The sequence below is a fragment of the Aulonocara stuartgranti genome (assembly GCF_965226115.1).
Source record: "Aulonocara stuartgranti genome assembly, chromosome: 8".
Taxonomy (NCBI): domain Eukaryota; kingdom Metazoa; phylum Chordata; class Actinopteri; order Cichliformes; family Cichlidae; genus Aulonocara; species Aulonocara stuartgranti.
The window spans coordinates 13,095,875-13,110,488 of NC_138959.1; the positions used below are offsets into that span (position 1 = coordinate 13,095,875).

The following is a 14,614-nucleotide window of genomic DNA, read 5'->3' on the forward strand; positions in this document are numbered from 1 at the left end:
ACTGCATTGACATTAAATTAATAAAAATACAGCCTTGACTTTTTCTTCAAGACTGAGACAAGTTTATCAGAGTAGGACGTTTCTCTTTCCGTGTACAACCCCAATTCCAATAAAATTGATGCGGTGTAAACAAAAACAGAATTCAATGATTTGCAAGTCCCATAAACTTGCATTTGGTCAAATTAGAACATATGAAATTTATCAAATGCTTAAACTTTGAAATTTCACTATTTCATGCCAAACAGTTTGACTCAGTTTAAATTTGATGCAGCAACATATCTTAGGACATAGTTAGGACAGGGGCAACAAAAGGCTGCAAATATGGTGGCCCTGAGAGGTCAAGTGCACTGGAGCCTAAGAAAATGCCAACAAATAGAAAAATACCGCAAAGGCACACAAAGCACAATCCAAGTTGAATAAAACACAACAGAAGCAGAAAATATCAAAACCTCACAAAATATATGGAAGTAATTTAGGGGAAATGATGTGTTGATAAGAAGTGGAGGCCTCGTTGGTGTTCAGCAATCCACACAAAACTGGATCTTGGAGATTCTAGAGCAACTTTTAAAGCAAGTGGGCAATAATTTGTTGACAGGTGTATATGCAGCTATTTTGGCTGCAACCCCAAAATTATAATGACTAGATCCTGATGCGCTCTTCCTTTCATGATCCTTGTTATGAATATTGATCTTGTACAACAAGCTAATGGAACAGGACTGTAGAGGCTTCAAAACTTGACTTTGAGTCCTTTAAGATTTCTTTAGCATTAAAGCAATCCAGCGCTAGTTGTCAATACTTCCACATGTACACAGAAAAAAAAAACTTTTAATGGTTCATTCAGCTTCTTTATCTTCCAGTAGCTTATGTTGCTATCACAGTATAACTTGGTTTACCACATTCAGATGAACCTGTCAGTCACAGAGGTTGTGTGTGCACTGAATCTGACAAATCACTTAAGTCCCCCTTCTTTCTTTGGACTTTGGCCTCGTAAACTGTCAAAAGTCTGAGTAATTTGTGTAAACAGAATTCAGCTTTCAAAGCAGAGCTGCCTGCAAGAGCACAAATCTGCTGCAGCGTTAACCAAGCAGAAGCTCTCACTAGCGTGATGGCTATTTTGTGTGCTTGGGCTGCTGAGTTCTGCATGTGCAGAACTTAACTACGTAAGTGGCAACGAAAACCTGTACCCGTGTAATTAAATTATTTGCTCATGATTACATTTAATCTTATGTGGGACTTTTGACACGATATAACTCCACAGTCTGCAAAGAAGATGAACAGAAATGTAGAAAATGCAGGTTTTCCAAGATCCCATCAGCCTTACTTTCCATCTAGCTGGTTTAAAAAGGCTGAATAATAGCAGAGGGGTGGTTAGACTGCATATTAATTATTGCTTTAACCAATTAGTTCTTCTTGTGGTTACTGTTTATTTAATGAACTAATTGTGCATATGCCCACCTACAATGGTGCCTTAGTGTTAAGAGGCTTATGTTTGGCCCTTTTTTTTTTTTTTTGCACATAAATACTGTCACATGCGATGTACCTCAGTGAAATGATAGGAAAGTATTGGAGAAAAATGATGAACATATAATTAGTAAAGAAAACTGCGTGACTTCATTGTCAGAAATGGTGTAATTTTAAAATGAAGCATCTTTTGGAAACCTGTGCTTTGGATTTCACAAGTGTCAAGAAAATTGCAGTTTTGTATTGACGTTACATCAAAGTAACACCTTGCGATAAGTGTTTTTCCTTAGCATTGTGTGAACATCAAAGAGCCATTGTGATTGTCACCTCATACTAACTACAAAGCTGCTTGTGCAGTTAAGCCCTTTAAATGGCTGGATTTGGAGATGCAAGCTGCTTTTGCTGCACAGTTTGGCAGACAGGCTTGTGGGCTCGTGGAGTCTGCTTGCATGGATTGCTAAAACATAGGACTTCAAACAATAGCCAGATATTTTGAAGCCACACACAGAGCTGTGAATGTCATGAAAATGAAAAGACGGGAGAATTTGCCTTGAGTCTGGCCTATTTCTAATCTTTACTGTCTTATTTCTTATTGGTTGATGGACACAGCCAAATGCCTAATACAGTCAAAATAACTTGAGTAATGTCTGGAAAATTTATAAGCCCTCCAATTTTAACAACTTTCTTTTCTTTGCCATGATTTCATCTTTTTTTGTGGATGTGTGAGTGTGTGTCTTTCTCCAATTTTGGCAGGTCAGCTACATAACCCTTTTACTACCACTTATAGGGTGATAATGCAGATCAGGGCAGATTACTTATCGGATTATAACCACTCTTTTAAAAAAGAAAATAATTACTAGGATGGATCCAACACCTAGCCCTGGAAACAGGTTTGATCTGTAAGCTTATTATAAATGTTATTTTAGGGAGCTTTAAATTTATCTGCGTCTGACTCAAAATTATATCGTGATTCTTCAAGAAAATTTGTAATACTATTTCTAACATTATAGCTAAAAAAATAATGAGCTTTTAGTTGATGCTTGCTCGCAGCAGCATTTATAAATGTAAGTAAATGAAAGGAAATTTCCATCCTCCTTTTCCAGTGAGATTCTGTCACTGATGACACGCTCCCTAATTAGAAGTGTGAATCTACCCAAACAAGGTGCCAGCACCAGCATTATAGTGCAATAGTAGTGACACAGCATGAGTGAAATGTAAGCACAAAAGTCACCTATGTTGTGTTTTCCTTGGGTATTTTAACTGAAAGTATGACATGACTTCTTCATACTTTAATTTAACAATGACTAATGTAAATTAATCTTTCAGTTCTACAGGAGCTGAACAATATTATCACATAATAAAATTGAAAACTATTTTCTACCTGGGCTTTTTAAACCAGCTGCATACAGCTCTGCTTTTCCATCATGCAGCTGCATCAGTCACTTCCATTCATCGTTTGCTCTTCCTGTCATGTGGAGTGTAACTGCTCTAGCAATGCTCAGTGGAGTCATTTGGTTACTTTTGGGTGGCACGTCATCGGCTGCTAGTATCTCCTCTTCATAGTCTGGCTATGCTTGTTTTATGATTGTTGTTGTTGATGTTTTTGTTTTATTTTTTCCAATTTTAGCAGGTACTAAAGGTACAAAATCATTATTGGAAGATGACATGCTGATCTTGCTCTCAGACATTTCCAACCTTTTCCGGTTGTGTGCACTATAGAATGTAAGCAATGATAGCAATTATCTTGCAAGACGACACTAAAAATAAAAAATCTATACTGTTACTACTGTGTCATGGTACTGCCATAATACATACATTTTGTGATGCATCACACTGAACTGTGAAAGGTGGGAAAGTTTAAGGTCCTATGGCAGGCAGGTTGAAGATTGCAGCCCTGGTATAAATGTGAATGTGTGAGGGTCTCCATTGATGTCAAAAGGAGTCAGGTAGGGAGAAATAAGCAGGACACAGGCAGTAATTTATGACACATTGAGATAAAAGTAAATGCTGTTTCATCTGAATAGGACTCTTGATTATAAACAATGGGCATTAACAACAAAACCGACAATTTTACCTCTCGGAGTGTTCTTTTTGAATAAAGTGACAGAACTTTAAGCGAAGGCTCCTTACACATATACACATGGAAAAACTAGAGTTTGGACTTGTTTGGGAAGTTTGTTCTAATCAATGTGACCTGTGCTGCGGTTTGTTCTGGGAGACATTTCCATTTGCACAAAAGGTTGTTTGAGTAGATGCATTTTTCCCTAATAAGGGCCAACTAATGGAGTGCCTAATGAGGTCACCTTTAATTCACATCTCGGGTCACTGCAAGAGCGCCAAACATCAGACCCCACTGTGTTTAATGAGACTTTGAGAATCACAAGCAGGCAGAGATCTCCTGAGAACAACACTGCAGTGGGCTTGAGATGCGCAAAGGCTACAAGACACTACAACTGTCCTCGTTTGTACAGACAGAAACGATACCAGACCACATTAAACAAGCATTTCTACATAAATAAAATGGTGTGCAGTTATAAAGTGTGACTACTGAAAAATATATGTTTGTCAAGATAACAAGAAGACTAAAGACTAATTGAGCTACTTGGGGTTCAGTCATTCGTCAGCTCTTAGCGCTTTAATCTTATTGGCCCAAACTGAAGAGAAAGAAGAATTTAATAACCAAACCAGGCTCATAAACCTGATCTAATAAATGCCTATGGATATATTTACGACCAAATCACATAGTTTTATGTATTTGCACCCAGTTCACACTGGGACAGCTTCTTGTCAGAGGAGCCCAGCCAGATTTAAGGCAGCTAAAACTGAATGGGCGGATGTACTGAAATGCTTACAAATAATTACATTTTTAAATTTATTTCATCTACTTTCTTAGTAAAATAAATATCAGCTTTATACATGCTAGATGACCTGGGCATATTATGTAATCTGCCACCAGCTGCTGGTTCAGTTGAATAATCTGTTACTAGAAGGTTTTTACAAACAAATGATGACACCCAGCAGGGATTTTGGCTTCAAAAAAAGCTATCAAAGTTATTTTGAGGCATTACATATACCTAGCTTAAATTTCAATGTCAATAAAAACTGTTTTAAAAACTGTCATATAATGTATCCCAGTCATTTCAGATTTTAAAAAAGTGCATAAAAGTTCTGCTTGTTTTCTGCGAAAATAAGAATTTAAGAGCCTTTTCCCCCTTTATTAATAATTATGATGCCGTCTTCATTGGTGTGTGAGTAATAAATACATTTAACTTTATATTTGACTAAATATTCACTTGATGCTGTGTTGCGGGGGTAATTAGCTGACAGTCATAGACTTCATCAGGATTGGAGGACAAGCTTATAGACAGATGCAGATGCTCTGTAACAATAAAAATGGAATTTAAGCTAACATCTTACCTACCAGTCTTCCCAGATGAATAGATGTGCCCCCCAAAAATGTAAGTAAAGTATAAAAAGAAAAAGAAAAATCAGACACCGCCTCAGTGTGTGTGCACATGCAATATAAGGTCAGCAAGCGCAAACAGCTTCATACAGAACAATAAAATTGTGAAACTGTTTGCAGCTGATGCTGAAAAAGTCGAGGAATAAGATTTAAAGTTGCATTTAATTATTTATTTATAGCACTCATCATCTAGGAAATGCAGAGACTTTAAATGCTGAAAAATGTCTTAGTGTTTTTCACAAACTTTAGACGCTCTTACACTCTGAACAAAGGTTCAGAGGATATTCCAGGAATGGCGCTATTTTCCAGAGAACTTACTGGTCAGTAGGTAGTAATTTCATACCTGTTGATCTGTAATCTAGAATCAATAGGTAATGTGTCAAAAACATTTTTAGTCTTTTGCCAGTAAGTTAAAGCTTATCTCAATTATGATAAACCTTTCTCTCTGAAGTTGATTGGTGTCAGATTTGTTAATAATTCGTCAATATTTAGGACCACGGTCATGAAATTCACATTAAAATACCATGTTTTTGTAAGGAACCAAGATAAATGATTTCTGATTTTTGTTTTTCACTTTTGTGACCTTTAACCTGCACAATGAAACTGACAAAACAAAAATAAATGTAACTAATATGGTTACATAAGTGTACACACTCTTATAAGTAGGGGTGTAGGTAATTTCAGAATTAATCCAACCTAAACACTTGTCAGTACACACCTGTCATCGGTTAAAGTGACTCTGTTTAAAGTTAAATGAATTCCAGTTGTTCTAGTTGGACTTTCATGACATTTATTTAGCTGCATCTTACAATTTCAAATGGATCTCACGTTTAAATGAGGAGGAGGGTACAAAAGAAGTTTAGATAAAGTCTTTTAAAGTTACTGTGATCCAGGGAATCAGGTGATGGCTACTTTTTGAAAAGAATCAGGAGACTCTTTTCCGTTATTGTGCCAGATTTCAGTTTTTTACTGTAAGGTATAGCAGAGGAAGAAAAGCATTGCATAAGAAAGGGTCGAAATATTGTTCCTTTTCTGCTCAGCCCCACAAAAAGCGCAGGAGCATTAACTCCATCTTGGTGGCAGCAGGATGATTTTACCTCACACAGGCATCTTGTCTGCATGCCCACACCTCCCTTCTTAATAATTAATTTATCCAAGTATTCCCTACAACAGCCTATTTATAGAAGGCTTCACCAAACATCTCTGTGCTCATTTTCAAAGTGCAGCTGAAATACAAGGCAGAGTCTAGGCGGTGGTGCGATATTTTCTTCTCTTAACGTGTTCTTTCCTCCATTTCTTGCTTCTGTTTCACTAATTCTTTCAGTTTCTTTGACTACACACATAGTTTACATGTGTTCTTTCACAGACCGCAGCCTGTTCTAATACACTACATCATAAATGCTGTGATGAAGTAATTGCTGTCAGCTGTGTAGTGTGATAGCTTTCCAGTTCTGTGATCTAAAAATAGACTTTTCACCACCTTCGGAGAGTAATTACAGACAGTAACTGTAATTAATAGGATATTGCTTTTGAATTGTTCTTTCAGAGGGTTGTTATAAGATGTATAAAATCTGTAAAACAGCAGCTGTTCTAACATTATTCAATAATAGATAATAAGAGTTATAAAGCCTAGGAGATCATGAGGATAGTGGTGCATATCCAGCAGAATGCACTGCAGACCCCTAATTTCAGAAGGTCAGGCAGCTGTAATTTTTTTAAATTACTTGATGTATAGATACATTCATTAAATAATTATTTATACCAATTTAATCAGTCAGGATGCTTGAATATTCACAGAGCATGATCAATGCCCCCTGACATGTATTATGAAGTCAGCAGAGCTTAAATCAGACTGAACCCAGTGTGCATCTCAGGTAATGATTGTTCACACTGTGTGGCTGTGATGCATAAATGCACACTGCCCATGTGCATGTGGACTGAATATTTATGGACCAGCACTGACCTGGGCCTTGAAAGTCAGTTTGATATATTCGAGTATGTGGAGAACCAAATAGTAAATGCATATGTGATTAGTGTGCTGGTTTCACAGCCTCCACTCTTCAGATGGCTTTTGAAAAGATTTTGTAACCTTGCTGCCAAAATGCGATTAGTGAGGTCAGCCCCTGATGTTTGACAATAGGGTCATACCTTGATGGGATTTAAGTCAGGCCAGTAAAAATTCTCTTCAGCAAACTGGAAAAAACGTTTTGTTATGGGCTTTGCTTAAACCCTGAGGACACTGAAGCAGGAGAAAGTATTCCTCAAACCGTTGCTGTATGCCATAGTGTTTACATTTCCCTTAGCCGCAAGGGTAAATTTGTTGTATTTGTAATGATTTGACTTATTATTTCAATGAAATACGTGTTTGAGGGAGTTATAAGTAGCTTGTTTCATGTGAAAGAAGAGAAGGATTAAATCTTGAGTGTCTGTTTTAATCATGTGCAGTCAAAAAAATGCAGAAAATGGATGTGTTGACAACTATCAGCAAATGTGGAACATGCTGTCGTTATCATTTCTTAGATAAAAGATAATCACTTTTTTTTTTTTCAGGCCACATAATGTATTGCCATTTTTTTAGATGTGAAATTGATAAGACAATGGAATTCAAATTTGGATGAACAACATTATGATTTTTCTTTTTTGTTTTATTCAGGCAGATCTATAACCAGACTCTTGTCAGTATGCTGTTGTAATTTGGAGTACTAATGCCCAGATTTCATGATTACTGAACCATGTAAAGCTACGTACCAGATATGTTTGGCAGTCAACTAGCTATTCTTTCACTTTTTAAAATTGGCTCTGAATCCCAGCTTCTGTCTGTTTTTATTTAATCTCTTTAAAAGCTTGGGGAGATAAATAAAGCCATTGATTATCGGACATGTGTTGTCTAGTTTGTGCTCGAAGAAGTTGTTCCTTTTCCTTGGATGTGAAGCAAAGACAGGCATTCACTACAAAGAAGATTAACAAAGTCAGACAAGTTAAAAATCTAATAGAGAGGAACATCCATTACTGAATGGGCCACCAGTCATGCCAAGAAAAGGCCATTAAGGAAAGCATGGACTCAGCTCCCTGTAGAAAACATTTGCGAGAGGAGCTCACTAATGGGTCAACAGAGAGGACTGTTTTCATCACTCAAACTAATTGGCATCTGTGAATCTGTAGCTTGAAGAAGGAAAAAAGGAACATGCTCAATGATATTGATTGGGTTTTCTGTGAAGGAGTGCAGCTGGATGATTTCAAAGCTCAGAGACGCAATAAACCTGATGAAGAGCCTCTCCACATATGAACATAAAGAGGTCCAGTGAAGCTGCAATGCTGGTCTTACTGGCTTTGAAGAAATGTCTCGCCTTTTGCTGGAAATGGTTACACAGGAAGAAAACTAATGCTTAGAAGTAACAAGAATCCAGAATTTAATATAAATTTTGATAGGCTTCAAGTTTGAGGCACTGCTCTGTATATCGCAATGGTATCTTCAACCAAGTCACAAACACAGACCGCTAATGAGCTCTGTGCAAATTGAGGAGGTCTCACGGATCCATTATGTCCTTGCTCCCATTCTCCAGGCCGTTCTCTGTATGAATCCATATCAGTTATTATTTTCCATAAATTGAGTTCCATCACTCCCAAGTCCCTGTAATTATTTGTCATTCTCAGTTCCACTTTATTGTGGCCAAAAGCGCTGGATGGCAAGCATGCAAGAAATTGAGGAAAGTGAAGCCAAAGATGAATACAGTGCTTGCCATGCATCACTGACTGCATCAAATGCATAGCTGCAGTCTGCTCAATAAAACTAATCAAACATGAATTTTAAAGGGTATTGACTTGGGTGGATTTGCAAGGGAAAGCATATTTGCCATCTAAGGAAAAGAGAATAGTGGAGTGGGGTGGGCTGAATATGGAAGATCAGAAGTCAGCCTAGTAGTGCAAGGACAGAAAGGGTACAACTATTTTTAACAGACTAATATTTAAACAAGGCACATACACTTTAGCTGGTTGCCTGTTTGTTGTATCAAAACCCACTGCTATTGTTCCTACTTTAAATCTGCTGCCACCGTACAACATACACGATCCTCAATTAAATACAAGGTGGGTGTTTTAACATTTGAAGTTGCAGTCATTGTTCTAAAAGCACTTGGAAAAAGTATAATAGTCCTTACCTAATCTTTAGTAAGGACATAGAAGTCCATATTAAAGAAGAAATGATTGAAATTATGAATACATTCAAAGATGAAATGGATTGCATTTACATTTTGAAAGAAGTTGTGTTGTCAGCAAATCTCAGCTCTAGGCATCTTTTTTAGGATGTTTTAGCTCACTGTTTTTGGTCCACCGTGTTACTGTTTTGGTTCCACACTGCTCACCACCGACCAGCAAACGACCACCAAAAGCCTAGTGGATGCTAGTGACTGGATCATCAGTATAGGACATTATCATTACAGGCACAAATATATACATATACATTAAACCCCACAAATATTTGGTTAAATGTCCCTTAGCAAGTTGCACCTCAACCAGACACTTTTGGTAGTCATCAGCAAGCTTCTGAAAGGATTCTGTCTGGATATTTGGCCACTCTTCTTTTCAGAATTGAGTAGGGTCGTAGGGTTTCCTTTCTTTGAAACTCCCTTCATTGTGGACAGTGATGCTGGTTTTCCACCACTCCCAGTTCATAGCAGGCTTGAACCTTGGTGGTTTCCTGGGTTGTTCCTAAACATCCTAACCAATTTCCTCAATCATGATAACTAATGAACCTAATAAAGACTGACCTTGTCAAATTAAAACACTGTAATCTTCAGAATCACTTACTAAATGATGTTAAGTGCATGCTTGTCTATATTTGAGACATGTATGATTTTGACCCCGTGTGGATTATCGAAAAATTAAAATTGTGTACTCAGTTCTTGTTTTAGCATGTATGCTGTGCAGTCATTCCACTCTGGGCCTTTTAGTACTTTTGTCGCTTGCTTTCTCAGTTTTCTTGAAAACAGTTATAATCTTTCGTGCTGTTGAAGCCTGACTAAATATCTTTAATGTTTTTTGTTCTAGCTGCAGCGGCTGAAACGCTCCCTCTCCTTCAAATCGGTCATACGCAGCAAGAGTGTGGACAACTTTTTCCAGCGCAGCAACGGTGAATCACAGCCACCTTTATGCCTAACTGCCACATCAGCACCACCGGCATCTCCTCCCCCCATGTCTGAGTCCCCTCTGGCCTATGAACACTCTCCCTCTCTCTCTCCATCTATCAGTCCTAACCCTTCGTTGTCATCACACTCCCCGTCTGTCAGTCCTTCAATATATGGGACTTCCAAGATCCAGCCAAAGTGTCAGGCCCAGCCAGTGCAGCCAGTCAAGACCCACTGTTTCCAGGAGCATGTCTTCCGTAGGCCTACCAGCTGCCAGCGATGCAAACATACAATCCAAGGTAGGTCAGTTGTTCCACTTCAAGAACATCGTATTCACAGCAAAAAGATGCAACCATGTTGGCTTAGGGTGTAGGAATTAGATTGTTATCAATCTGTTTTCTGACATTTACCTTGATTTATAATGTTAGGGGCTTTTTTTTTTGTTTTTTTGTTATTTGTATCTGTCCATGGTGGAAATAAACATGACAAAGAAAAAAGGCAAATGCCACTTGAAATTCAAAGACAAACTGATATTCTTGAGTGTTAGAATTGAATTGTAGAATTTCTTTACTGTCCCTGTCATGATAATTCATAAAATATCTGAATGATCTGTTTCAACAGATATTCTACCTTTGTGTCAATGTGTGTGAGCAAATATTCCTAAAATGGTCATCTCAGACACAAGCCACACTCAGGACAGGCAGCCAGTCGTAAGAAAGCTGGATTAAAGTCAGGAGACTGAGAGTTAAAGTGGCTTGTTTTAGACAGAGTATGATGTGGAGGAGTGCCAGGATAAATAAGGATTAGTTTGAACTGCTATCATGCAAAGTTATCTGTCTAGATATAAAAACATGAAACTGGAAATGAGCATAATAGGTACCCTGTAATGGACTATAGCTCATTTCTTATTATTGCCCAGTCACTGTGGGCAGTTTGCAGTCTATTTGCTCATTGGTCCCAATGAAATCATCCGACAGCAGGCTTTATGGACCTCTGTACATGCTTCCACTGGGAGTTGTTTTGCCTTCTTGTTCTGTTGGCATGCTGACCTATCTCAGCAGTGCTGTTTATGTAAAATGGGATTACCAGTAACATCCACCAAACTGATGTCTTTGTGTCCCTTTGTCTTTGGATGGTCATCAGTGTAGACCAATTTAAAACCATGTCAGTTTATGCACAAAGGCCATTTCTGAAGGTGGATATACTAACTGTGCCTAATATGAAACATTAGTTTTCTGTAACATTTTGCACACAAACTACAATGTATGTGAGTGACAGAGCTGGTTTATTTTATACTTGATACAGGAACCACAAATGAGGCACACATCTGGCACACCTCATCTTTGCTACCATTAGAATACCATCGCTAGCTAACGATTGATTCAAAGCTACAGAAATATTTCCTGACAGGCTTATGGTAACATGTGTAATGTTTGGTGTTAATGCAGGAAACTCCAAGCAGGGCCTACGTTGTAAATCTTGCAAGATGGCCACCCACCTCTGGTGCTCCTCCGAGCTCTCCCAGCAGCCCTGTAATGGCAAGGTAAGGCTCTTTGCACCTTCATCAGATTGTTACACTTTAAGGATTGATTGAATGATAGCATACAATCTCAGTGGAAGTGTCTGAAATACCAAGATTTAAATATTTCACAGGTATAAAGTACTACTCAATCACTGGTTGGTTGGCTTTGTCTGAATATTATTTTCAGTGTACCTTAGTTGCTTTGCTCTTTACTGCCATCATCTTTACTGCCAAAAATTCTTGTCACTTAGTTAATTACCTTTCTATATGATGTGTTCTTGCATAGAGAATTTACTGAAAACGAGCACGTTCTCTGTAGAATGGAGACTAACACAGATTGCATTGTGCCAGCAGCTTTAAACAGCATCTGGATGCTGTAATTGTCTCTGTCACCTGGCATAGTGTTTTGTCTTGGTAATATGCTTAGCCTCAGATCCCTCCGTCTTGTTAAAAGAGGATAAAAGCCTTTTTCAAACCAAACCACCAAAGACAAAAAGGTATGGGTTATAATTGGAATCTTTATTGATGATGTTTTCACAGTAGACTGAGACTAAGTGTGAAGCCCGAGGGGAATAAAAGCTGTGGATGACACCTAGAATATACATGGCCAGGTCCAAATATTTTTCACTCTGCCTCTTTGCCCTTCCTCACACATGTGCTGCTCTTCTCACATGACGTCCTCTTCTCTCCCTCTCTCTTGTCTGGATGCTACATTTCCTTCCTCCCTTCTCAACTCAGTTGGAAAATCAATATCTCTCTGTACCAGCTGGTCTGGCTAATTCAGTGTGAAATTCAGTGTGTTTGAGGCGTACAATCCCTTGAGGATATGACACGGCAGGCTTTCGCCAAGCCTTCGGCAGTGTCCTTTTCGATCACTGCGCGGTCATCAAAGCAGGGATTAGGCATTTTACTGAAACTGAATGGAGTTCAAGGCTACATCGACGTACATTAAGGGGTTCACTGACTCCGAACAAAAGCATGCCTGTGAAGTAGTCACACTCGAACGTCAAGGAAGGTGGTAGGGAAGCAGACTATGCAGACATTTTGGGTTTCCAAGGTGAGCAATTTATTTGCAGTGAACTTAATTTAATGTATAACTTAACAAAACTTTCCCCAAATCAATTCATTTAACAAAACTCAACATAACATGGCTCTGGTGACACAGCTCACCTCTCCTCTCTCCTGCATCTGGTAGAGACTGGCTTTAAATAGGGCCATCAATTTCCCTCCAATTGCCCAGCCAGTACCACTCACTCAACTGAGGGATCTAAAACTCTACTCAGGTTATCTAAAAACACAAAACCTCTACACACTTCTAATATGCACATTTACACAACTAAATGGCAGTGTTAACAAAAGGAAAAACATTCAACAAATCCCTTTAAACATTAACACAAACAAAAGGAAGCATCTCTCTGGAAAAAGAAACCCCTCCACATGGTTTGACCTGATGATGTCATGTGTGACATGATCAGGACTTTAAAATGAGGAAATGCCAAGCGGGCGTTTCCCCACACCTGACACTCATGATGACTGAAAAGACAAACAGAGTAAATATGAACAAATGACTTAATCTGTAACATAATAAAGTATAAAGAAACATAACTTAGTATTTGTCTTAATTTGCAGAATGTTTGATTTGCCGGCAACAAAACGCTTACACAAACAAACCCGGGATAGTGAGTGAAGCAATGTTACTTGACAAATAGCAAATCATAGCAAATACATAGAAACAGAATAATGTGTACAATGTGCAAAAAAAAGGTAAACACATATGGGACAAATGGAGAGAATTACAACTGCTTCTCCACTTTGTCACACTCCCCCCCCCTTAAGGCACTCACTCCTCCATGGAACGGGACAGAAAATCGGCCACCACATTCTTGTGCCCTGGTCTATACTGGATCCTGAAGCGAAATGGCTGTAGGGACAGATACCATCTAGTGATTCTGGCATTAGAGTCTTTCATTCTGTTCATCCATTGTAATGCACGATGGTCAGTTTCCAAAACAAACTCATCACCCATTAGATAGTACTTCAATGTATCCAGAGCCCATTTTATTGCCAGTGCCTCTTTCTCAATAGTGGAATATTTCATTTCCCTAGGAAAGAGCTTACGGCTTATATACACCACTGGTCGTTTATCCTCACCCTCACCCTGCAGCAACACTGCTCCAAGTCCTTCTCCGGAAGCGTCCGTCTGCAAAGTGAATGGCCGGGTAAAATCCGGGCACTGCAAAACAGGTTCACTACACAAACAGTTTTTAAGATCAACAAAAGCTGCATCACACTCGGCAGTCCATTTAACCTTTGTGGGGCTAGATTTGCGAGTAAGGTCACTAAGGACTGCTGCTCTAGCAGAGAAGTTGGGAATGAAGCGGCGATACCACCCCGCCAGACCCAAAAACGATTTCACTTTCCGTTTGGTCGTAGGAGGTGGGTAGGCACTCAGGGCTTCAATCTTTGACACCTGAGGGCGGATGACCCCACCCCCGATGACGTAACCCAAGTACTCCACCTCAGACTTAGCAATGTGACATTTGTGTGCATTTATGACAAGCCCGGCTCTCTTAATCCGTTGAAAGACATCAGAAAGATGCTGAACATGATCCTCCCAGGTCTCGCTAAACACCACAATGTCATCAATGTATGCTGCAGCATACCCATCTGCACCTCTCAAAACCTCGTCCACCAACCTCTGAAATGTGGCTGGTGCACCGTGCAGACCAAAAGGCATTGTTCTGAAGCGATAAAGTCCACTGGGAACTCTAAAAGTTGTCAAATCTTTCGAAGACTCAGTCAAAGGTACTTGCCAGTAGCCCTTGCAAAGGTCTAATGTCGTAAGATACTTAGCGTTCCCCAAACGCTCAATCAGTTCCTCTACTCTTGGCATCGGATAAGCATCAAAAGCAGAAACAGCATTGAGTTTAGAGAAATCCACACAAAATCTCTGTTTAGGGTCATTTTTCTTCGGCACTAGAACCACTGGACTACACCACTCACCTCTAGATGGCTCAATGACCCCCATGTCAAGCATGTCTTCCA

General features: G+C 39.0%; 1 protein-coding gene across 2 annotated transcripts in view; it reads left to right on the forward strand.

Annotated features, from left to right (window-relative positions):
• LOC309713548 (SH3 and cysteine-rich domain-containing protein 2-like) overlaps positions 1-14,614 on the forward strand; it is a 41,896-nt gene that overhangs the window by 9,240 nt on the left and 18,042 nt on the right. For both annotated transcript variants that reach the window (XM_082545271.1, XM_082545272.1), the window contains exons 2-3: positions 9,971-10,346; positions 11,496-11,590. In XM_082545271.1, the coding sequence (XP_082401397.1) occupies positions 9,971-10,346; positions 11,496-11,590 (471 nt within the window). The remainder of the gene's footprint in view (positions 1-9,970; positions 10,347-11,495; positions 11,591-14,614) is intronic.